Here is a 22,742-nt window from a genome sequence, read left to right as displayed (position 1 = left end):
CATTGAAGCGTCTCACGGCCTGTTCACATTTGTCAAGCGTTTTACTGGTCTCATAGAACTATTATAAGGTAGCTGCTGCCCTAGCCATGTGTAGGCATTTTCATTCACGTTTGTCAAAAATATTCCCATATTGCACTAATACATAGAAACAGCGGATTAGATCTAAAACGATTCATTCCCACATCCAAACTGTCACTTCTGGTTGCTCACCTGCAACATAGCGTTGTTTTGCTTGCAGCTACCCATCCTCTATAGGAAGTATGTGGAAGGGTTCTACGTGAGGCTCTCCGACCTCTCTGGGAGACTCAAGAAAGTAGATACAGTGCATGGCAGCCTCTCCAATTATCACATCATCACAAACATTCAGCCATATACGAACTACAGCGTGGCCATCACTCCATTCTATCTTCAATTCAGTGGCAGACCTAGTGTACAGGCTTCAGCCAAGACTCTACAAGATGGTGAGTACCTCTAGCAATAATATACAGCACCTCGTTAGCTCTGCGCTTCGTCACTATTTTTCAACGTTAAAAAATGTTTTACGTTGGGTATATACGATGGCTTATTAGCATTTTGTGTGTAGACAAAATAGATCTATGGAAACTCTATAATACGTGTTTGTTAATATGGTGTCCGCAGTGCCCTCTGGCCCTCCGTCAGCTGTTGAAGTGCATGAGGGACCGAGGTATATTTCCATCAGCTGGAGTGCCCCTAAATACAGTCACCAGAATGGAGAGATCACTGGCTATGTGGTAGGTACATTCTTGTACCTTGCCTTCCTCAAGTATTTTATTTGTCGTCTGCACTGAGCAGTTTTAGAATAATGTAGCTGTTATTTTGGAGCAACTAACCGTGTCACGAATGTTGATGCTGACATATTATGTGTCATGCGTCAGGGTTTGAACAGCGATTGGTCACTACATATAAGTTTGGAGTGTTTCATTTTGGTTCTAGTAATTTTAAATCTCTGATATTGACTGGCAGCTTCAGTGTGCCAAACGATTAGCTGGTTTAGGTGAGAGAGAGAGAGAATAACTTCTCATTGTATCAGGACATGTAGTTTTATTCATGTAATCCTGGAACTACCACCTTCTGACCTGGGAATGAGTCAGCCAGCTAATATGTGGCTATTTTTCATCAAAATTTTTATGGTTCTTTTTGTCTTTTATGTGTCTGCAGCAGACAATGGGTACATTTTGTGTAGGTGTTTCTCATCTGGCAACAATTAGGTCAGTTTACAGCTGACAGTAAGTACAGCTATAAGATGGCTCAGTAAACCATAGAAATTAGTACAATCTTTCACTGCTCACTTTCAATGTAGCTAGCGTGTCCAAACTTGAGACCAATGCTTCCAAATTTTATATAAGCATTGCAACAAACTATAGAGCCATTTTAACGCCAATATTGAAGAAGTATTCTGATTAAGATATTGTTATATGGCTGGGAAGTACTTAGCCAGCTTGATTTATATTATAGTTTTTTTCAAATCACAGCAATAAATTAAAAGTGATGCGTGTATTTCTGTGTAGCTGTCAGTCAACTAATGAGTGATGTCACAGCAGGCACAAGTAGCCGAGTTATGTAGGCTCTGATTAAATAGACTAGGTATTGTGTTATAGCCTACTGTTGTTTTCCATGTCTTAAGATATAGCGTTGGGTTCGTCAAGGTTGTGACAGGCCGCGGTAGTGACCTTCCATTAAATTGAATTACACTGTCGCTCCTTTTCAACTCATTACATTCCAGGAAGAAAAATACTATTTGCCACATATATATAACAGAAAACAGTCATAAAAAGTATTGAGGGCAAGTGTTTTTGTCTCCAAGGTCACCCATCTCTTAGAGTCTTAGACAGTTTTGGATGTCTGCAAATCGGCAGTCTTTGCTGTAGTTGTGGTGACAACTGGCAAATGCTCTAGCCTGAGTCACCAACAACAGACATGGTATAGTAGAGTAGTTATTATGTAAGTGAGGCTGTTAGATACATTAGGTCCTTGGTCTAGCATTTCTCATTTTATTTTAATGGCTCATAAGTGAGAAACAGAGGTATTTGACACCAGTTTAAATTCAATAGCGAGAATGCTACAATTTACGGTGGTGTGCGAAATAAACTGGACCCCTTTGTTGGAAAACCTCAATTCTCATTTGCAGCATTATTACTCCTTGAGAATTTAGTCAGTAACCATAAACTATATATTAAATTAATCTTCATTTTATCATGATTTCAAATAAGTAAACCAAAAAGTCATAAAATTGTGTTTTTGAATGATTATGCCGGATAAATTCTGAACATTTCATATTTTTTAATGGTTGAAGATAATCATCTGTGTAGATATGATCAACCACATGCATGTAAATTTTTATTTGTTTGTTTCGAATTATATATCTACACATCGGTGTATGTGAACAACAGAATGAATAAATGGCATCCTGTTAGTCTATTTCTCTTAATGTGAAAGTATGATGTCGATGCAAAGGCGCCACTCACATTCCCGTAAACTGATATGATAAAACCATACATCTCATCTGATGGCTTACTCATCATCTCTGACGAGTTTCAGGGCAGTTATGAAACTTGTTATTTATTGCATTACTTCAAAGAGAGTTTTCCAGAAGTGTCATCGATATCAGCCATAGAGCCGCTATTCAACCAATTAATAAAGGAATACTCATTAACAGCTACAAACATCATCTAAATTCTCTTATTTTGTAAATACGATGTGCGATGAATCGTGGGAAAGTCCTTTTGATTGTTTGTTATTTTGCAAGCTTGCAGGATTGTAAGGCAATATGCAAATTATAGGATTAAATATTTTGTTATTTGTATTTTTCCGACTTCATGAGAAGGAATGCTATTGAATGTCACTGGTGAACAGCATTCACAAGGCCCCAGTTGTTTGTATAGAGTTGACCAAAAACCATGCTTACTATTGGTTTAAAAAGTAAAGCGTTCATTTTACTCCAATTTTTCTGTTGGCACTTTGAATTTATTATTAGATGGATCTACTCAACATCCTTCTGGAAGTTCTGGCTAAATATATGACTGCCTGTGTGTGCTAAAACACTCTATATAATATACTACATATATGTTTACAAAATATTTCGATCTTCTCATGTCAACAAACACACTCCTCTTTATATATTCCGATATTCTTCTCAAAATGCTTTTTAATATTATTAGTCTATTATCCGGGCATATATGAAGTTCAAACACACCATTTGCCAGAGTCCAAAATTGTTCATATCCTGACTTTAGAAAACTTCCTATGGTTCTTATGGTCTTTCCTTTGCAGATCGTCTGCATAGCCTCTGATTCCCGACTCAGCAGGAACTTCAATGTAAACTCGAGTGTCATGAATGTGGCCTTGGACAATCTAAATAGACAGACCAATTACACTATCGGAGTGGCCGCCATGACGGTAGTCGGCACGGGCCCAGTCAGTCAAATGTGGCCTATCAACGCTAAACGTGAGTCATCTACTCGTCCTTGGAGATTCCTTAGTAACAGCCTAGTTTATCCACCAGCTCGGGGCCGGTTAGACTGTAGCCATTAGTGACTGTCACTGGAGTTCCATAAAATTGATTTAAAGTAATTAGTTGATAATTTCCATGACTAGTAAGCATTGTCCCAACACCCATAGCAACAAACCAGTATTATACAGATGATACAAGCCTGTCTCGTCTGTTGAGAGTGATACGAGCCAGAACCAGACATTGGTGCTGCGTGTCTCGGTTGTTCTCTCAAAGCTGTCCAAGCGGAATCAGGGTTTGTTTATCACTCACTAGAGCTGTACATCCTACCAGCCGGCTCCATATCTTTAATTGGCTGTTATTGGCCTATTCTTCATAGTCGTGGTGGCAAGTAGTTTGCTTATAAAATCAGGAATGCCAGACCTAAGAACTGAGTATTTAGATCTGTACTGATAGTCATAAATGCTCTGTTCTAAAGGCTACTCATGCAGTTTTCTCACAATCACACGCAGCTTCAGTTGGATAATAGCCGCTACACTACTGTATTTGTATTCGTTCGTATTCTGTCTCAACTTATGGTTTGGCTGGACTGGTTAGAGGATAGCTTTCATCCTTCTTCCCTGGTTCATTTTTACTGTTACACGTATAAACAGTGCTCGTATAAACAGTGCTCGTCAGAAAATATTTGTTCTTGTTTTGGTCATTCTGAGTATGCACCTTTGTTGGAGGTACTGAATCACTTAAAAGCAAGGCTCTTTTGTTATTCGCATAACGTAACAACAGCCAGGTGCATATATAAATTGCTTTCTGTTAACAGCTATGACTCAACAACTTCACATGTTTGTTTATAAAACTACTTGTAAAGGTCAGTAAAAGGTGAAGGTTATTACTATGGACCTTACTAGGAGAAATACAATGAGACACATGTTCTTCCACTATTGTGAAAGTTTTTGTTTCAGGGGATTAAAACATTTTCACATGCCTCTTCTAAGCCTGCAAAATTGCCCTCTTAATTAATGTTGATAGGCTGTTTTCACAGCCGCAGAGATCAGGGCAAGGCTAAATGGTTTGTCTAGATTTCGTCATACTGTAACTGTTCACGAGTCGCTCCTCTTGCAGTCACTAACCCACCGGATATCAATGACAGTACGTGGTGGTGGCAGACGGTCATCGGTGCCTCCGGAGGTCTCATCTGGGTGGCTCTGTGCATCATCATCATCTGTCTCTGCAAGCGCAGGAGGTTACAGAAAACTGGAAAGAAACAGACTAACGGCGATATTGTCACAGGTTGGTAGACATCTGTGCGGCGCCTGTGCATGCCTTGTGCTTTATTCATTGTTTCCTGGTCATCATCTCGACCCACAAGTGTTTGTGTGGGTCGAGCATTTTCCATTGCAATGCATCTTTTGAATATCTCACACATTCTACTGTACTGAATTATTATTTGGCCTCTGATGCTTCTGCACGGTATTCCAATTTATTTTTCGGTATTTTGTGTTAGACACGATTCCCTTCGCTTAGGCTATCGCACTTTGCACTGCTGCATGCCACTTCCAGCTTATTCTTTGTGTGATCTTTTTCATTTACAGTCCCCCTAGAGACGGCGTCTGCTTCCCATGGCCTTTCTCTTCAGTATACCGTAGCGCAAGGACAACGTGAGTTCATTGCCTCTTTGCGAGTTGTATTTGCCGCAATCTTGTCTTTGTGTGTTGACCAGATGTTGGCCCGACTTCTATACTGCTGTTATGTGCAGTGCAAGCTAGCATATCTATATTTGAGCTGCTAATTATGTACAAGCCATTCCTAAACATTAGCGAATGATATTTAGTTATTCTGATCATGCGGTTCCTCGGCATTATGGGTCTGGTTAGTATACCTTGGCTTGTTTTCTATCGCGGTGAAAAGCATGGCTATTTTTAATATTTTCTTATACGACTATAAGTTTGTCATTTCAGTCATGATTGTGATTTGAAAATTTCATTCAAATGTCAAAAAAGATTTCTAAAGAAGCAAATGAGCTCACATGCTATGCACAACTTAGCTTGCGCATTCCGAGAACCAGATCTTTTGGCATGCACTAAAAGCCAGCCATAAATATTTCTTACATGGCCCGGTAACGTTCACAAATGGCAAGCACCCAATTGTTCCATGCAATAACAGTATGTGCTAGTCACATATCATATATTGTTATCATCATTACATAAAAGTTGATCACTCTCATAGTTTCAAGTTGAGCTTTGCCGTTTGAATTTATTTACTACTGTGAACTTTAACTTTTGCATCATTGGCATTGATATGTTTATAAAACATCACCCTTGTAGCAAACTGCAAGCTATCGTTATATAGGCTTGAAGAGACCCACCGGAGAGACTCTTTGTATGAAAGTCAAAGAAATTATTTTAAAATATCACATTGCAGTCTTCAAAATGCTGAGTCTCTCCATTTCTCAATTCACTGATTTTCCTTTGGGAAATTTCATCCGTTTTTTCTCCGCTTTATGAAGTAGCTTTTTACCACCACTAACAGCCAGCCAGAAAGTTTTTTATGAAATTTAGCTTTTGGTACTTATGTGATGGCAGGATGATGCATGTTGTTAACAGTTTGTCAGAGATGAAACATTCTTTAGCTTCAAAACAGTCAGTTTTTTAAAGCTCGTCTGTGTTCAGAATCACTTGCTTTTCAAAAATAAGCCATGCAAGGTCTTCGTGTTATTATTCTGGTGCTAATGGTCCTCCTGGCTTTTACAATAAAGTGCGCTCTTGCAAAATCATTTCTGTGTCACAAATCCAACGTTTCTTCTGCCCAAAAATGTTAACTGGTGTTTGCTAACAAGCTGTATGTTAATATTTGTTGCAGAAATGCAAAGGTTGGCAATGGGAAGACAACTCTCTGCTCCACACATGTCCCCTAATATGATGAGTATGAATGGCTACCCAGGAAGTTATAGTGATGCCAACATAGACTATGACCAGCAGAATATGGATAACTACGACGATAGTCATTCTAAAGCATTTTATGATAAAGGGGATGAAATGGCTCCCGGACCATATGCTACAACGGTCATTCTAAACAATAGGCCCGAGCGAGTAAGGAATATGCCTGACATTTTTTGTATATTAAAAATATTTTAGTAAAAGATGTTTAGAAAACGTCAGATTTGCTTTGAGCGCAAGACCTTAGAAGTTCAATTTCACTCATTGTTATCTAACCAGAAGGTTAGATATGGAAATTATCCAAGAGTAATTTTTTACTAAAATCAAGTCATTCAAAGGTTGAGTTATGTTCAGTATTGCAAAGTGTTGCAAAGGCTACACATTTATGGATCATGGCTTTTGTTGTTGTTATTGTATCGTATGTTGTATCGATTAATAGAATCGCTGCAATACTTTGGTGGCTTTTACTAATCATACCTCTAAATGTATTACGTGGGGCAGACGATTCCATCTTTAGAAATTTCAAGCCTCAAATTTCCGATAGAAATGCAAGTCCATGTCTAGTAACTGAAATCCTGAGAATATTGTTAGAAGGACATGAGAATTTAGTGTCCCAAGCTTGTAATATGGTGACACAATTGAATTTAAGTACTGATTGAATTACCTTGGTATCTAGCTCTCAGCTGCGCTGAAGGATTCTTACACATTATGTTGTTACAAAGCTCTTTAAATACATAAAATCATTTACGACTTGTCACCCTTAACATCTGATGGTACGATACACGGTATCATCTGTTATAGGAAGAGGCTCGATTTACGCCGGAAGCCCACCGAGGCCAGGACGGTGAGTCGAGTACTGATAACAACTGTACTGGCAAAGGTGAGATCAGTAACAGTAGCGGCGATCGCTCATCTCCTCCGGTGCTGCCTTCCTTTGCTGACATGTTGCCACCTCCACCTCTTTATCCACCTCCCTTAGGTGGCACACCATCAGATAAAAACGCGACATCTCCAAGACCAACAGCTCAACCAGCTCTTGGCACTATACCTAGGGTGGCGCCCCAATGCCACACCTGCCATAGATCATATCACAGTAGTATGGGTGGGGAGCCTACCCGTCCTCATTATATGCTAGACACTCAGACTAGATTATACAATCCTACTGTACCCCACGTGCATTCTTTTTCAAACCACCCTTATAATGGTAGCATTGACTACAACACAGCGTATCCAAGTATTCCTCGTAGTGACTGCAGGCAGGCGTATCAGCCATACAATGTGTGTATACCGCATAGCAGTGACTCGCATGATTACGCTGAGCCCCAGTTTGATCAGCAAAATCTTTATGATGGCGTACCATTGCATCCTTCTTTTCCGAGACAAAATATAAAACCAGTATCGCCCCACCAACCGCTGCAACAACAGCTGGTTACGGACAGTGGAAGAATTTTGCCAGGGCATCAAAGCGCAACGTCAGGCCAAGAGGTGGGACTGCCTCGACATCACTCCATCCCTTCGTCTGAGCACGAGTTGTGCATGTCGTGCGCTGAACAGACAGAGTATGAGGAGCCGTGGTCTGACCAGCACTGGCCTCATGTGTTCGGTGCGAGTCACGCTCAGCACATGGCAATGCAGTGCTATCAACATCAAGCCGGTAGGTAGCTACTACTTATATTACTTTACATGGAGAAAGAAAAATGGTAACCCCATGCAATCAACGAAGTTCATTTACCCTCCTCATCATTTCATTTAGCTTTAGTCTGTTTGAAACTGCGCTTTGGGTGCTCTTAAGTTTGTCAAACTTGTTCAAACATTGGCTATGAATTTTTCAAGCTTTAATTATTATTTTAAAGCAAATATGAAAGAACCTTTTTTGTTTCCATGTAGAACTATAGAAAAGTTACAGATCTTGACTCAATCAAAACATTGGTTTAAATTAAACCTCATTCACGTATTGGCTAATCTCTTATTTATTGACTGTTCAAAACCAGTCCAGAACAGCAAGATGATTGTTTCTAGCTTTTTAACCCTTTGACCAGGTATAAACCCCCCAAAAACAACCGAAACTCATGTAATTTATTTTCGAAAATTCAATAAAATCGATATTTTATGAACATGTATAGCTCAAATTTTAAACTTATTTCCATGAACATAAATTTTTGTACATATACATTCATTCACATATGTACTACTCAAAAAAAATACAACCATGAGCAATTGTCCCTATATAAAATGCTTGGAAGCATTTATTTTCGGTAGAGTCAAACGCTATAACGTAGCCGTGCGAGCCACCATAACGATCGTTTTCTCTGTATATTACAAGTATATTAAAAGACCAAAAAAGTTTATATCACTTCTATCATTTGAATTATTTTTATTCTGATCAGACAAAAAATCACTAACGATTGCAGCATCAAGTAATCTTTTATTTTACCGTTTAGAAAGTCGAGCCGATGTTGACTGGTTTTTCCAACTTTTATTCTTTTCCAAGGGGGCGCGATTTGTTTAGCTTTTAGCACAAAGCAACGCCTCTCAGATAATCGTTTCATATTGTAAATCATCGACCGATATCTTGTTGATGATATTTAAAACTTACTAGTGTTCATATCCTTTGTTTAACGCTACTAGGCGACAGCTTTATAAACGTCGACCGAAATAGACATAAATGTCGTTTTCCCACGCAACCGATAAACGACATTCTGGTCGTTTCCCCTGCCAAAGGGTTAACAATACTTTTAAACCACAATAGCTTCACCAGCATGCAAGCTGTTTTTCTGTGATGTTGTTGTTGTTATACGTTTCTGATAAAATGCTGTTGCAGAGCAAGATGGCGAGGAAGAACAAACGGAGAAGTCGCCTATGTTGGCCGGCGAGCCTGTAGCTAGTTCTGCTGGTGAAGGGTCTCATGGCAGTAATACTGCCCAATCAAAATCGGGCAGTGAAGACAGCAAATCAGGTTCGTAACAATTGATATAGTCGGGTAGTTGGGCCTTAACTCTTTTACTATCGAATTTATTTCTGGCTCTGACTCTGGCTCTGAATTTTTTTTCTAACTTTTTTTGATAACTTGAGAAAGAATGAAGATATCCACTTAATTTAAAAAACATGTTGTTGAAAAGAAGATACTTTATTAGGAAATAGATGAAACTTATAAATTAACTTCATTAAAAAACAACCAAATTTTTACAAACTTTTTCATCAACATTTTGCCAGCAGTTTCAATAGTCATATTTTGACTGTCACCATAATATTCGGTTACTATTACAGTTTTTCTTATGAAACACATGCACTAAAAGTGTCAGAATCACTCGATATAGAGTTACTGGAGTCATAATGGCTAAGAATGTTGGAAGCTTCTACAGCTGCAAACGATCGCTGTATTCTTTTTTGTCCGTGCTTTTTCCACAGTGAACTTTTTGTTTAATAATCAGTGAGTCACTCGTGCGAGGCCTGCTGATTATTCTATATCGTTAGCAACAAACTTGTTTTCATAGAGACCAGATCTTATTGGTCTATCTAAAGCAAAAGCTGAGTAATTATAAATAAACTAACGCACCGTCTAAAAGCCGATGTATCGGCTTCCGGCCACAAAGAGAAGATAACCCGAGTCGATACACCGGCTTGCGATAGTGAAAGAGTTAACTTGTCAATCTTGAGCAATAGTTTGCACCGGTTAATATTGCGTGTAGAAGCATTTGGCACAAATGCTTCTTGTCATGATAGTATTGGTGAAAATAAAAAATTAAACTCGTAAAAGTGGCATAACACTGTTATCTTCTATTAGATATAGGGTTCTTTGTTGACAGCAGACTTGTGTTGTAATACACATGCAAAGTGCGACAAAAATATTTTTACAATTTTTTAGCAATAATTCTATATTTCCTTACTATAGTATTTTATTAGAAACATCGCTAGTTAACAATTGTTTATATGTGTGCAATTTGCTAGCCCGCAAAGACGGTAATTGTGTCTCCACAGGTCGGCAGCGACAAAGACGACGGCAGCGAGCGCAGTCAGCCAGGCCCTCGAGTCCTTACAATGGCTACAGCACGGATAGTAGTGTCGTTTTTGTACCAAGGAAACCATATCCCAAGTCAGAGAGAAGAAAACAGATGAATGCGAAACCTAGTACGTATGTGTTTTTTACCCAAAAAATCAGTAATATCTATTCCTCATCAAATGTTCACAGTCTTTTATAACTGTAATTAATAATATAATAATATACATGTCAGCTTTTTATAAACGAGTAGCAGTAAGATCGACGTTACCCGAGATTTATTTCATTCTCAATTGGACACCCCGCAGCACGTGTCTAGATTCTCAACACAAATTGCTACTCTACGTTCATGACAACAATCCATGAACATGTTCATTGAGGGCAGCTGTCCTTAACACATGCGAAGGTGAATTATTGAGTTTCTAGTCAGGTGAGTGATCAAGTAGCTGCTTATACTTGTAAAAGGCTGCTTTTCATGAATCAGTTGGAGTTTTGAAACCAAATATTTTTGATGAGTTGGCAGAAGGCCTGGAATTATGCATGTGAAGGTTGGTCCGAAATCAATTAAAAACTGGAAATGCATATCATTTAAGCACGACTAACAAGACTGACATGCATGCATACACACAATGGCGAAGTGGGATTTGTGAACTCTTCAAAGTCGGATTTAATTTTTAATGAATTGAAAAAATTTAAAACGTCGACATGGCCATATATAATCTTTCATAACTTAAGAAAAAAAAATATATATTTAAAACTGAAAATTGCATCTTATTCAGCACAAAGTTTCCTTTCTAGTGGTATATAAAATGGTTATTTTTACTAAATTTTTCCATTCCACAAAAAAGAGAAAAAATGGTTTAGTGAAATGATTTCTAAATTACCCCTAAAATGCAGCAGATTATTGGCTATAAGAACAAATAAAATTGTGTTGCACATGTTCTGTGACCATTCACATTAGCCATGTCTATTATAATGAGCACTGAAACCGTTTTCATCATAGTAGCTTTCTTAATTTTGCACTACAGAGAGCATGATTTTCGATCAAGCACCTCATGGAGTTATTTTGTAAAAAAGAAGGATCTTACCTCAGTGAAAAGAGGAAACGGAATAGTATATAGTGAGAAACACAACCTGTTATCGCAGTTGAAACTAAGTCTATGTTCTAAAACAATATTTTCTGTACAACACAAAAAAATCCATTTTTATACCTAATACGTACTGAGAAACTTCCAAATCAAAAGCGCCTGTAAAAACCAGTAGTTTGGTAAGGGTAGTCAGATTGGTTGATCAAAAGGTGCTGAAACCCGTGATTGGTTGAAGCATAATCAGAAACTCTTGGAGATTTTACAAAGGGACATTAACGTTGATGGTGTTACTCGTTTCATAGCAATACGAAAAGTTAAATCAAATACTTGACTCCGGCAAGTTAGCCTTCATTTTTAATTACTGATTTACTGAACACTTATCTAATCGCCGCAAAAATATGGAACTGTTCAGTTTGGCGATATAGGATTTCAAATAGATTGCATTTTGTGGAGAACGCAGCTAAAAAAGTATTTAGCTACTGTTAGTGGTTGCCATGCAACAAGCAACTGTCAGAGAGCCGCTGGGAGTGACTTGCCGACTTCAAAGAATTAATGAAGATAAAAATGTGTGTTTTCTGTCATTCCATGTATTGTTGGCCTCGTAAGCAATGTTATTTTGCTGTCGCAGCATTTAAAAACAATTATAAGTCAGTACTGCTGCTACCTAAAAATAAGAAATTTAATTTATTTAATTTAATTGTTGCATAATATTCAACTGTGGTTGCGCAGCTAGCTTTGAAGGTATGGATTTGTCTGCACTTAACCAAGGAAAGGCAACAAACCAAAATTTCGTTTTAGATTAGGAAAAGGTGAGGAAATAGGTGCCTTTTAAGAATTGCGTAGTTCTTCTTTGCCTTGAAGTATTAGCTTGAGCTACTGTGGTATATGCTTTTCAATCGGTTCACTATGGTATAAATTTAAAAGAATTATCGCTAAGCTAGAAACCCTTCTCACAATGTCTTTTATATTTTATACATATAAAACCTATTCTGTGATTGCTCGTAGTTTTTGTTGTAAAAATCATTTTTGCTTTGAAGTAATGTTATCTTGTGTAGAGGCAGCTTCTCCATGCTCAGAACAGGCAATTATGTAATTATACCTTACCTATACTTTACGTAACAATATTCATCAAGTTGACCTGCAAGCTCATCACTGACTGAAGGTTTAACTCTCCTAGTTCACTTGCAAGCGGGCAAGCATTCTATTAATAGAGTGCTTGAATGCTTTGAAATAAAGCCATCATAATAGATACAGAGAGTTAACCACAGTAAATTCATGTTGTAGAGAATACCAAGAGCTTGGCAGTTCAAGTAGAGCAAGAAGAGATGACACATGAAAAGGTGTGATGTCATCAGTCACAAGCTTTGTTAGCCATGCGTACAAGGAGAAATTGCAATCCAAAAATGCATTTATTAACGTATAATTTTATTGCAAAATGTGCATAATGAATTGTTGAACTTGCCAAGTAGATGTTGTTCTAGTTTTTGTAAGGCTTTAAAATGTGAATTGTTGGCATCTCTAGCAAACACACAAACCTTATTTGAAATGTATTTATTAGTGTACATAATTATGTTTACAACAGCTTTTATATTTACTACTCATATTCAACACAAAGATAGCCAATATTTGATGCTGCAATACAGAAGATCATGTGACAAGTAGTTCTGTCTTTCCTAACCTATCTATAGTAAAATATAGTTATTTTGTAACAGGTTAGGTGTGCTATACGGAATGGATATTGAAATGTCTGAGGGCCTCCTCAGTACATGACATTCCAGAATGTCAATCACAGCCTGTGTAGCACACTTTTCACTTGTTGGCCAGTGATGTGTAATATGCAACCATAATATCCCAAGCCCGAGGTGCCATGAAACCATCGGGAGGCGTTATCCCGTTCCTGGCCATGTGTCTCATTCTTGTGCCGGATATGAACTCGTAGTCTTCCTTCTTGCTCGGGTCAAAGAAATCCATGGCTCCCTTGACCTTGTTGTATGCCGCCACTCGGAATGGTACAATCTCTAGCTGAGCCAGGCCTGGCGCCATTGTTAGCACCTGGTGGCATAAACACATGGTTATGCAGTCTGTGTGAGCTAAAGTAACAGGTGTTGTGTTTGGAGTACAGGCAATCTGGCATGCTCCAGAATGACTTAAAGAAAGAACTGTTCTATCACCACGTTTCCTTGTAGAATCAGTCTCTGCGGTCACATTAATCTTGGACATGTAAAACAAAATCTGCTAAGCCAGAAATGATGTATTGGTTCATAGAATTTTGAGCAAACAACTATTCGTTGGTAAAGCTAGTCCACAAACTGCTGGTTGATGAAAGACAGAATTTAGAAGAAACTGTGCAATACCTTTGCCCCATGGGTATGTTCATAGAGATCTTTGCCACCATCTGGATGTCCCATGCCAGCTGGGTCTCGTCCAACTATATAAAAGTTAGCACCAGTTGACATTCTTGCCTTGGCATGCCATTGCACCTGTACAGAAAATAAAAATCTATCAATATCAAAGACAAAAGTTTATATGACGTAATGACATCTAACGCGAAACAACATCTAAAGAGCAAATTGAACTCGATGTTTGTATTTCTACTCAATGTTCACACGATGTTTGTGTGACTAAAGGAAAAGCATTTGGATGCTAACCTCGGTTGGCCCAGCATACATCATGGGAGAGGGAAAGATGGCAACAATTGTTGATTCAGGATCGAGTACACCATCTTCAAGAATAGCGTCATGTTGCTTCATCCTGACATCAAGTGGCACATCATCATCCTTGGTCCATCCACCGAGAGGGTGCAAAAGTAGCGTTGGGTTTTTATAACCCTTCTCCAGGAGACGGCGTCTCGTGTCTTTCATTAGCAAGGCATGGCCATTGTGAATTGGGTTACGTAATTGGAAGGCAAACACAGCATCAGCCTGCAATAAAAGCAGTGCTTCTAACTATTTGCAAAATACATACTACAGATAGAATATCTCAAAGATCATGACCTTTTATTGAACAGCTTAAAGCCAATGTTACTGCTTCACCGAAATTAGTTCTTACATTTAAATCATTAAATTTATGTCGAAGAGCATTGGGAGTAAGCCTGTAGTCATCCAGACCATCATTCCATTTAATCTTGTCTAGAACTTCTAGTCTTCCTCCAGCCAGCCAGTCTCCACTTGCATATATCATTTTGATGTAAGGATGGTTTCCATTGGTGGTTCCAAATTGCCTAGCGCATCTATAGAAAATTTAACACAAAGATAAGCACCATTTGCTAAGTTTGCCTTCTTCACAGTCATCACGGGTGAAGCTGTTCAAGTACTGGCCTAGTTATGCAATGCGCATCCATCCCTGTATCCTGCTACGTATGCGGCTCACGTGAGACACCCTGCACATTTGTCAAACTGTCTGACAAATGTACCTTTTGCGCATCAATAAACAGCCGGTATAATTTAAATACAGCGGCTACAACCGTACTCTTGACTATGGTATCCAATGCCAAGGCCGCAAGTGTGGTAAGTACAAAGTGCCAGCCAGCAGGTTGTGTACTTAGTACCTCTGCGAATGATCAAAACCATTTCGAACTATTTAAGGTTTCTTACATCGACTGAGTTTTAATATTAATTTGACACATCATTTACTTCTGTTTGACCTTGACTGAATATTTCAACATGCTGGTAGCTCGATAATATCAACATCAGCCTTGAAGCTTGCATTGAAACTGTCAGGAAAAACACCCTACACTAGTAGTACATCCTTCTCAGTAATCTCAGGGTTTCAGGTAAACAAATGTAATATCCTATCACGACATGCTGGTCTCATGTCTGATGTTTGAATCGCATACAATGACCGATGAAGAGCAAAACTAGGTGATTACATGTTAGACTGTCAGCCAGTTCGCCCTTACCTTTCCTCCTTTCTGTGTTCAAAGAATTCTGGAGTTCGCATGATCGCAATGTTCTTTCCCTCATATTTGAGAGTGATGTCGGTGTCGGCAGCCACTAGCCTCTCCTTATCCTCGGTGCTGATAGGCAGCACTATAGGCACTGACTGGTTCTTCACTCCACCTAAAACAGTTTACGCGGTAAAGACAAGAAGTGGGTCACTCAAATGCCTCGCCAAGCAGCATATCTTGAGCAAAAGAGCATCTGTAATAGTACTTCGCAAACTAGGAATGTGTAAAGCTCTGGCATAGGGTGGAAGAGCAACTAGCCAAAGGCGTGATGTCGTTGTTTTGCAATCAGCCATGTTAAGAAAATATGAGAGTTGCTGCAGGGAAGTGTTGATCTCGGAAGTGTTGATCTCCTGTAAGATATTAAACATTTGCCGAATGATCTTTATGGACTCTAATATATTTTGAATATCAATCATGCAAGATTTAACTTGCTCGTAATTTGATGAATCTTTGACAATCTTCAGAGCAATCTTTGACAAGTTCTAATACCAGTAAACGCACATCATTCAAGCCCCAGCCAACATGATACGTCATGCCTTAGCATCCATGCTAGCCTGTCTATCATCTTAGCATCAATCATGTTTGTTGTGTAAATCCATCAGGAAATTCAAGCACTCAGCCTTCTGAAGAAGCTTTGCACAAGGTTTTACCGAGCGTTATTTTGAATTGCAAAAGAAGATTGTTATCTTGCTAAGGAACTTGTTCGTTTTCACAAGCAAAGTTTTCATCTAAGCATATGCATTTCCAGAACAGGGATCCACGATAAATTTTGATGAAATGGATAAGTGAAACGATGATGTAGTAAGAGTGCTTTTAAAGAGACATCAATGTGATTCAATAAAGAATAATTAAAGAAATATTGCGTTCGGTGTGCAGGATTGGGGCCACAATTACTCGCAGAGATGTTGATGAATGGTGACAATACATTAGGTTGCGGTATATCACAGCTACCAATTCGTGATCGCTTTACAAATTATGGCGTATCCAAACGGAAGCTTATAATCAAATCCCAAACTCTGATATGTCAAACATAATCCCATCACAGTATGCAATACATCTAAATCGCAAACTAGCAATCATGTTATAAATTATGATATGCCAATCACAAAATTGTAATCACTACACATTGTTTACAAATTACTGCGAACTCAATTGCAGTTGCAATATTTGCGTTTGGTCCCAACCCTGACACGTTATGAATAGCTGAATGAAGCCATACAGAATTTAGCGATAGCTTTGAAGATTGGCTGAATACATACTTGGCCTTGCAGAGCTGCATCCGTTTCCTAGTGTGTAACAGTTGAGTAAGGCTATTATTAACAGACAGAACTGCACACAATAGTTATGCAACAGATTGATCCAAAAAGCTTCGTCTCAGAGATGGCGTCTCAGAGAATGGCCTGTCGATGAGTTCAGATTACATAACACAGTAATTACGCAATAGCGCTTTCAGAAAAGGGGTCAGTGTGATCTATAGCCACTCAAACTAATAAAGCTTTTTTCTCAATACTAACACAAAACCATCAAGTCTATAAAATAAAGAAGAAAGCGGCCTGTCCAAAACCAAAACAAAAACAAGTTACCCGTGAAATTGCAGAAAATATCTGTAAATACTTGTGTTTCACCTCACTTACCTTGAAAGGGACCATAACCTGAAATGGTACAAGGAATGATACACACTGCTGACATTTACACTGTGTTCAGTGGAACTTCAGAGATCGTACCTAATAAGCATGTTCTAGAGTGTGCCAGACTCATGGCCTTCTAAGGGATGATATAGATGCACCCTCCAAATAATCCTAAAATACGTACCACTTAAAAGACAGCCAAAATGCTGAGATTGAAGGTATTGTGTTTCTGTCATGAAACCGTTGAGAGGAGAAGCCCAGCCTTCTGCCAACACCTGCAGCCACTGCATGTCCAGCTTCGTTATATCTACAGATGGCAACTTGCTTGCCTCTTCACTAACTCGGCTGTAGTCCTCAGGGCTGACAAACAGCTCGGTGACCGTTTCAGCTGTATAACTTGGTACAATTTGCTGCAATTAGTGGTAACATACGAGTTGACAAGTAGAAATGAACAACAGAACATAATAGTATAGGTTTTTATACAAAGGAAGCCTAGGAAAAGGTAATGAATGCAGCGGAAAGGGTTGCAAATGACCTGCATCACCAACGATTAGATTGAAAGAGATCGTTTGAAGCTGAACACAAAATGTTGTAAAAAGCTGCCAGACTGTAACATTGGCTTCAGCATAAGCTCTATGTTAAACAGCTAACAAAGGTAATCATTCTATGGATTTCCACTATGCTAAGGTGTTTTCAAGAAGTTGACAGCAATCTTTAGCCAGGAGATTCACAACGTTCATCCTATATTCACTACTTATACAGAGACGGTTAGCCTTACTAAACTTACTCAATGAGCAACTGTGTCTACATATACAGAGAAGGTTAGCCCTGGTAAACCTGCTCAATGAGCAACTGTGTCTACTTATACAGAGACGGTTAGCCTGGTAAACCTGCTCAATGAGCAACTGTGTCTACTTATACAGAGACGGTTAGCCCTGGTAAACCTGCTCAATGAGCAACTGTGTCTGCTTATACAGTGACAGTTAGCCCTGGTAAACCTGCTCAATGAGTAATTGTGTTCACTTGTTACCAATTATTCTTTACCATAGGTTATGCATAGAAGTATTATTAACTATGTAAACTAGTGCCCTATTTGTCATGCCTAACGACAGGTAAAATAGCCTACTATTAGAAACGAAGGCTGCTGGTACAGAAGGACTTATGCATAGGCTCAACAGTTTTGACAAGAAATAAGCAAGACATGTTGCAACTGTTTAATTCATCAGTGTTATTAAATGGTTGCATTGGCCGAACGTCATTTAACTTACAGAGTCCTCGAGAACTGTCACACACCGCTGCACACAATCATGTACAGTCGTATGAGTCGTTGACAAAACCAGCTCTGGGTTATCAGGCTTCTCATAGACCGAATCAATTCCAGTAAAACCTGTTAAAAAAGTATAGAGGCATGACATCAGACATCATTCTACAACTGCTGATGATGATAGCAAATGCTTTTGTAATAATTCACCGCACTTGATTAATTTGAGACCATTCATGAATATCTGACTGACATGAGAACTTTGTAGTTTGCGTGGGAGCGCGAATTAGGAGTGCCGGCTACACATGTACAAACATGAATGACCCTGTTATAAAAAGCACACTCAAATCAGTAACACAGTATCTCATATCGCTATCAGCTAACCTGAGGCGTTGAGGCGTTTCGAAATGTTTCGTATTAATGACAAGGCTGCCCTAGCAAGGCACAGCAATAATTATCGCTATCACTATACCGAATTGCTATCACATGTGCTAGAATACAACAGGCGCTGCTGTCATGAATTAGGGCTGTCCATTGTCAACCTAATCTCACCTCACCTTTTATTTTGCCTGCCCTCGCCTTGGCATATAATCCCTTCACATCTCGTTCCTCACACACATCCAAAGGTGTGTCCACAAAAAACTCAAAGAATGGAAGCTTTGATTCGTCATGCAATTCACGAGCAAGATTTCTGTCCTGTTAAAGTAGGTACACACGTTGAAGAGCTTAGTGAGAAGTACCGCAAGCTATTTTGGAGCATGTGGGCATAAGAGAGTCATTCATAGGAAAATGATTGAACAAGTACCAAAAGACACGAGTGTGTAAAAATAAACCTCAAATAGATGAAAATAGTGTTTTTGAGCTTTTGCTACAAGAAAATTAAACTCAAGCTAACCTATGTAGCTGTTGTTTATTCCCTAGTAGACAAACTCTTTCTGAAGATAGTAGGTTCAACTAGTAGTATTGTTGTAGTATGCCACTAGTCAAAGGCTTTCTGTTGAAGATAGTGAGAGAGTTGAAGAATGCTCACCTTCTTGAATGGACTAATGAATGAAGTTATACAGACTATCCCTCCATCAGCAAAGAGCTTTGCCACTTCTGAAATACGTCTGATATTTTCCTCTCGGTCTTCGGGAGTGAAGCCAAGGTTCTTGTTAAGGCCAGTTCTCACGTTGTCGCCATCAAGAACATATGCAGGAATCCCTCTAGCAACGAGGTAGTGCTCCAAAGCGAAACCAATAGTAGTTTTACCAGCTCCAGACAGACCTACAAATAAAGACTCAGATGAGTCAAGTGCCACAGGCCATAGACTTGCATCACATGTCAGATCATGTAGCACCATGTAGCACATACAAGCTAAAGGTTGCTTTCGTTGCTTACCCGTCAACCAAATGGTACAGCCTCTGAATCCGGCAGGACCACCAAAGACCTCCGCTCTGGCATCTCGAGACACTTGGTTCTTTTGGAAGTAAACATTTGTCGCTTTTACCTGCAAGTGTAAAAGTTGCAATACACAATTTTCACATATGCAACTTTGATTCACTGTTACCTGTTGCAGTAAAATAAATACTTCACACGTGTGAAGCTAGCAAACCCACCTTAGACATGGTGCGTTGGGTCAACCTACGTTTTCTTTCGCTACCCCTTCTCCACGACAATGCAAAGCAGTTTGTGAGTGCAGAATGTTTTATACAATGTCAACTAAGCGTATCTTGCAAGCCCCACCTCCTATGTCATTGTTACGCATCACAATTATTTTTGCAGCAAAGCTTTACATATAAATTTGAAGACTTGGCAATCACGTGAGTTGTGTTTGATCCAAATACTACCCTGTCCAATGTCCTACATGCTCACCGGGTCCTGTCATACCGGCTCGGCTACGCTATCAGAATTGTGCCGATGTAGTGGTGAATGGTGATGCAATAGCTATGCAGTGAATATTTACTAAGTTTATTAATTTCTGCTGTTGCGCCATAAGATTTGTTTATAAGTGATCAGCTTTCTAGCAAAACAAGCTCTTTTTGCATAATTAAAATTGTCCTAGAATGCCACATACCATACCCTCCCTGTCTGAGCAAAATTCAGTCTATTTTTGCCAGCGCATGGCTTTCAGCAAAATCTTAGGATAAAGCTCATGAATGCAGCATCCTATTCCCCTTTTAGTTACACAGCTATTTATCTGTCAATGGTGCAAGAGGGGATGATTTAATTAGAGCAGAGCCTGTGTATATGGGTGAGTCACACGCAATGAAATGAACCACTCATGGACAACCCAAACACCAGATCTCAGGTGATTCACAATGTCAGTAAACCCTTACAGGAGGCGTCCACTTAATGTCACGAGTTGTTTTTACAATTAGGAATAAAACTATCTACAGTGTAAACGCTGTAGGTCGTGGCTTGTGCAAGCTATAGATAGATTTTTATATGCAACTAAGAGCTCAAGCAGTGTTGCTATTTTCACAGTTTGTAATGTATTGTACAACAATGAGCTCTCTTACACTGAAATTGCTAACGTTTCATGCTGAGTCTGGCGGTAAAATGGATGTCTGAGTATTGCCTAAATATTCAAAAATGAATTATAATTGTGTTTGCTATATGAACTAGTACTCTGGCTGTCTTGCGCGTTGTGAGAGATCATCATGAGTATAATCTGGATGCTGTACTCAAGGTGGTCGAGTGGTGCAGTTAATAGTGTGCTTGCTTGTGAAGTTGGATATCTGAGTTCTATTCCTTGGTGATGCATTCTTTTCCTAATCTCTAATCATAGCTTTGAACAGACGGACACCCGACTCTTATTATAGTAAAGACTGGTTTGCGCGAAGCAATTCAATTTATATTCCAACTGTCATTACTCTTTGCTACATGCAATTTATATAGTTGACTCTCAAATCGATTCAGTGAGCTTTTGGATTTCCTACGTGAGAAGTAAAATACGATAGCGCCTTAATTGGCTCGATGGATCCCATCCTATACAGTTATCATATACATGCACGATACGTAAGTCAGGTAGGTCCATTGACAGTTGATAAGAGCGTGTATGGTAATAATCTATTAATAGCTGCAGCTCGACAGCTTCATAAAAGTTCTAACATTTTAGGCTACTATAACCGCACTCATTTCTTATAACAAGTATTTGGTATATGCTGTTAATGTTTCGATGGATCTGTTCAGATCTTCAGGAGAGAGTAATTACCATGTCAGTCAGATATAGCTGAGAGCGCATATATGAGAGATATACCTGAAAGGTTGAAGTTAGTTACTAGTTCATGAATACACATGGGACTAAATGAATTCACTCCACGGGCGAGCCCTCTAGAGTACGCGTAAGAAATCTGAAAGTGCCTTACATGTGTAATGCTCTGCCCATATTTTGACAGTGGAAACCATAAAGTTCATTTATTAGGTACGCTAAGGAGGCAATATTGAATTTACTGTTATATGAGTGAATCTTTGCAAGTTAGTTAATTGGTTTTATTGTTACATGAAAATTTGTTTACTAGGCCTCGAACTGATTAACAGTTTAAATGTTTTCTCTGAGTTTAACAGTAAGACTCATTGGTGTATCATTTAAGCACCGCTTATGTATCCTAAAGAGGAACACAAATTTTTGAATTATATGAGTAGGTGGCTTGAATTTTTATTTTAACATATCGGTAAAAGTTCTGCAAACAAAATAGCCCTTCATGGTGAATAATATTGCCAATAACTTGAAACAAGTTTCATTTATAGCCGAAGGAAATTGCGCATTAAAGAGGTATCTTCAGCTGCACATTTCTTGCAAAGCTACCTTATAAACTAAAGAGCGGTGACGCGGGCGGGTTCAGGGGCAGATCTACTGTAGTGCATATGGTGCAAATGCACCACCATAAATATGGCATAAAATTTAAAAAAAAAGATTTAAAATCCATCAAGAATTGAGTAAATTACAATTCATTTCACTGAGAACTTGCTTTGGGAGAAAATGAACAAAATCGGCCTAGTAGAGCTCGTTATAATGAACCAGTTTTAATAACATTGACCTGAATTTGTTTAGCTTATAAACAAATGAGAGTGGTCCCAATAAACATCCCCAATTGAGCCACAACTTTTTCGAAAGAAGTGCTACAAGCAATTTTAAAAGCAAAATGTCTCAAAAGGAAGGTCAAGAACGAACTTTGGATCATTTCTTTCGACAACAAAACAACAATTCAAAAAAGTATGCCCTAATATGTCTGTTTTATAATAGCATCGTTATGTAGCTAATACTACGAAACATTTTTTATGGTAGTTTGCAGAAATTATGGCTAATTTCTGCACAGCCAAACCAAATGGCTGTTGAGGTTTTGTGATTGATTTTGTCTTGATTTTATTTTATTGCACATATGTTGTTAACTTTCTGTTTACATGTAATCTTGATATACATAGTATAATAAACATT

General features: G+C 38.7%; 2 protein-coding genes across 4 annotated transcripts in view; one reads left to right on the top strand and one right to left on the bottom strand.

The window, feature by feature from the left end:
• The window catches only part of LOC137385286 (roundabout homolog 2-like), a 29,799-nt gene extending 16,698 nt beyond the window's left edge, over positions 1-13,101 (top strand). The window contains exons 13-22 of one of the 3 annotated variants that reach the window (XM_068071731.1): positions 239-461; positions 640-752; positions 3,292-3,466; positions 4,589-4,756; positions 5,059-5,124; positions 6,326-6,555; positions 7,204-8,056; positions 9,224-9,340; positions 10,381-10,530; positions 12,772-13,101. In XM_068071731.1, the coding sequence (XP_067927832.1) occupies positions 239-461; positions 640-752; positions 3,292-3,466; positions 4,589-4,756; positions 5,059-5,124; positions 6,326-6,555; positions 7,204-8,056; positions 9,224-9,340; positions 10,381-10,530; positions 12,772-12,833 (2,157 nt within the window). In that variant the 3' untranslated portion in view covers positions 12,834-13,101. Of the gene's footprint in view, positions 1-238; positions 462-639; positions 753-3,291; positions 3,467-4,588; positions 4,757-5,058; positions 5,125-6,325; positions 6,556-7,203; positions 8,057-9,223; positions 9,359-10,380; positions 10,531-12,771 lie in introns of all 3 variants that reach the window. The other 2 variants (XM_068071730.1, XM_068071732.1) reach the window with 2 other exon arrangements.
• LOC137385288 (bifunctional 3'-phosphoadenosine 5'-phosphosulfate synthase-like) lies at positions 13,024-20,073 on the bottom strand. The gene is made up of 11 exons (XM_068071733.1): positions 19,921-20,073; positions 19,703-19,811; positions 19,353-19,588; positions 18,880-19,018; positions 18,330-18,448; positions 17,246-17,471; positions 15,386-15,545; positions 14,536-14,716; positions 14,136-14,408; positions 13,842-13,967; positions 13,024-13,539 (listed from the first exon to the last, which is right to left on the bottom strand). The coding sequence occupies exons 1-11, from the start codon at positions 19,927-19,929 to the stop codon at positions 13,297-13,299; spliced, it is 1,821 nt and encodes a 606-aa protein (XP_067927834.1). The 5' UTR covers positions 19,930-20,073; the 3' UTR covers positions 13,024-13,296.
• Positions 20,074-22,742: the final 2,669 nt, after the last annotated feature.

Source organism: Watersipora subatra, chromosome 1, assembly GCF_963576615.1.
Source record: "Watersipora subatra chromosome 1, tzWatSuba1.1, whole genome shotgun sequence".
NCBI classification, from domain to species: domain Eukaryota; kingdom Metazoa; phylum Bryozoa; class Gymnolaemata; order Cheilostomatida; family Watersiporidae; genus Watersipora; species Watersipora subatra.
This window is presented reverse-complemented; position numbering and strand designations above follow the sequence as displayed.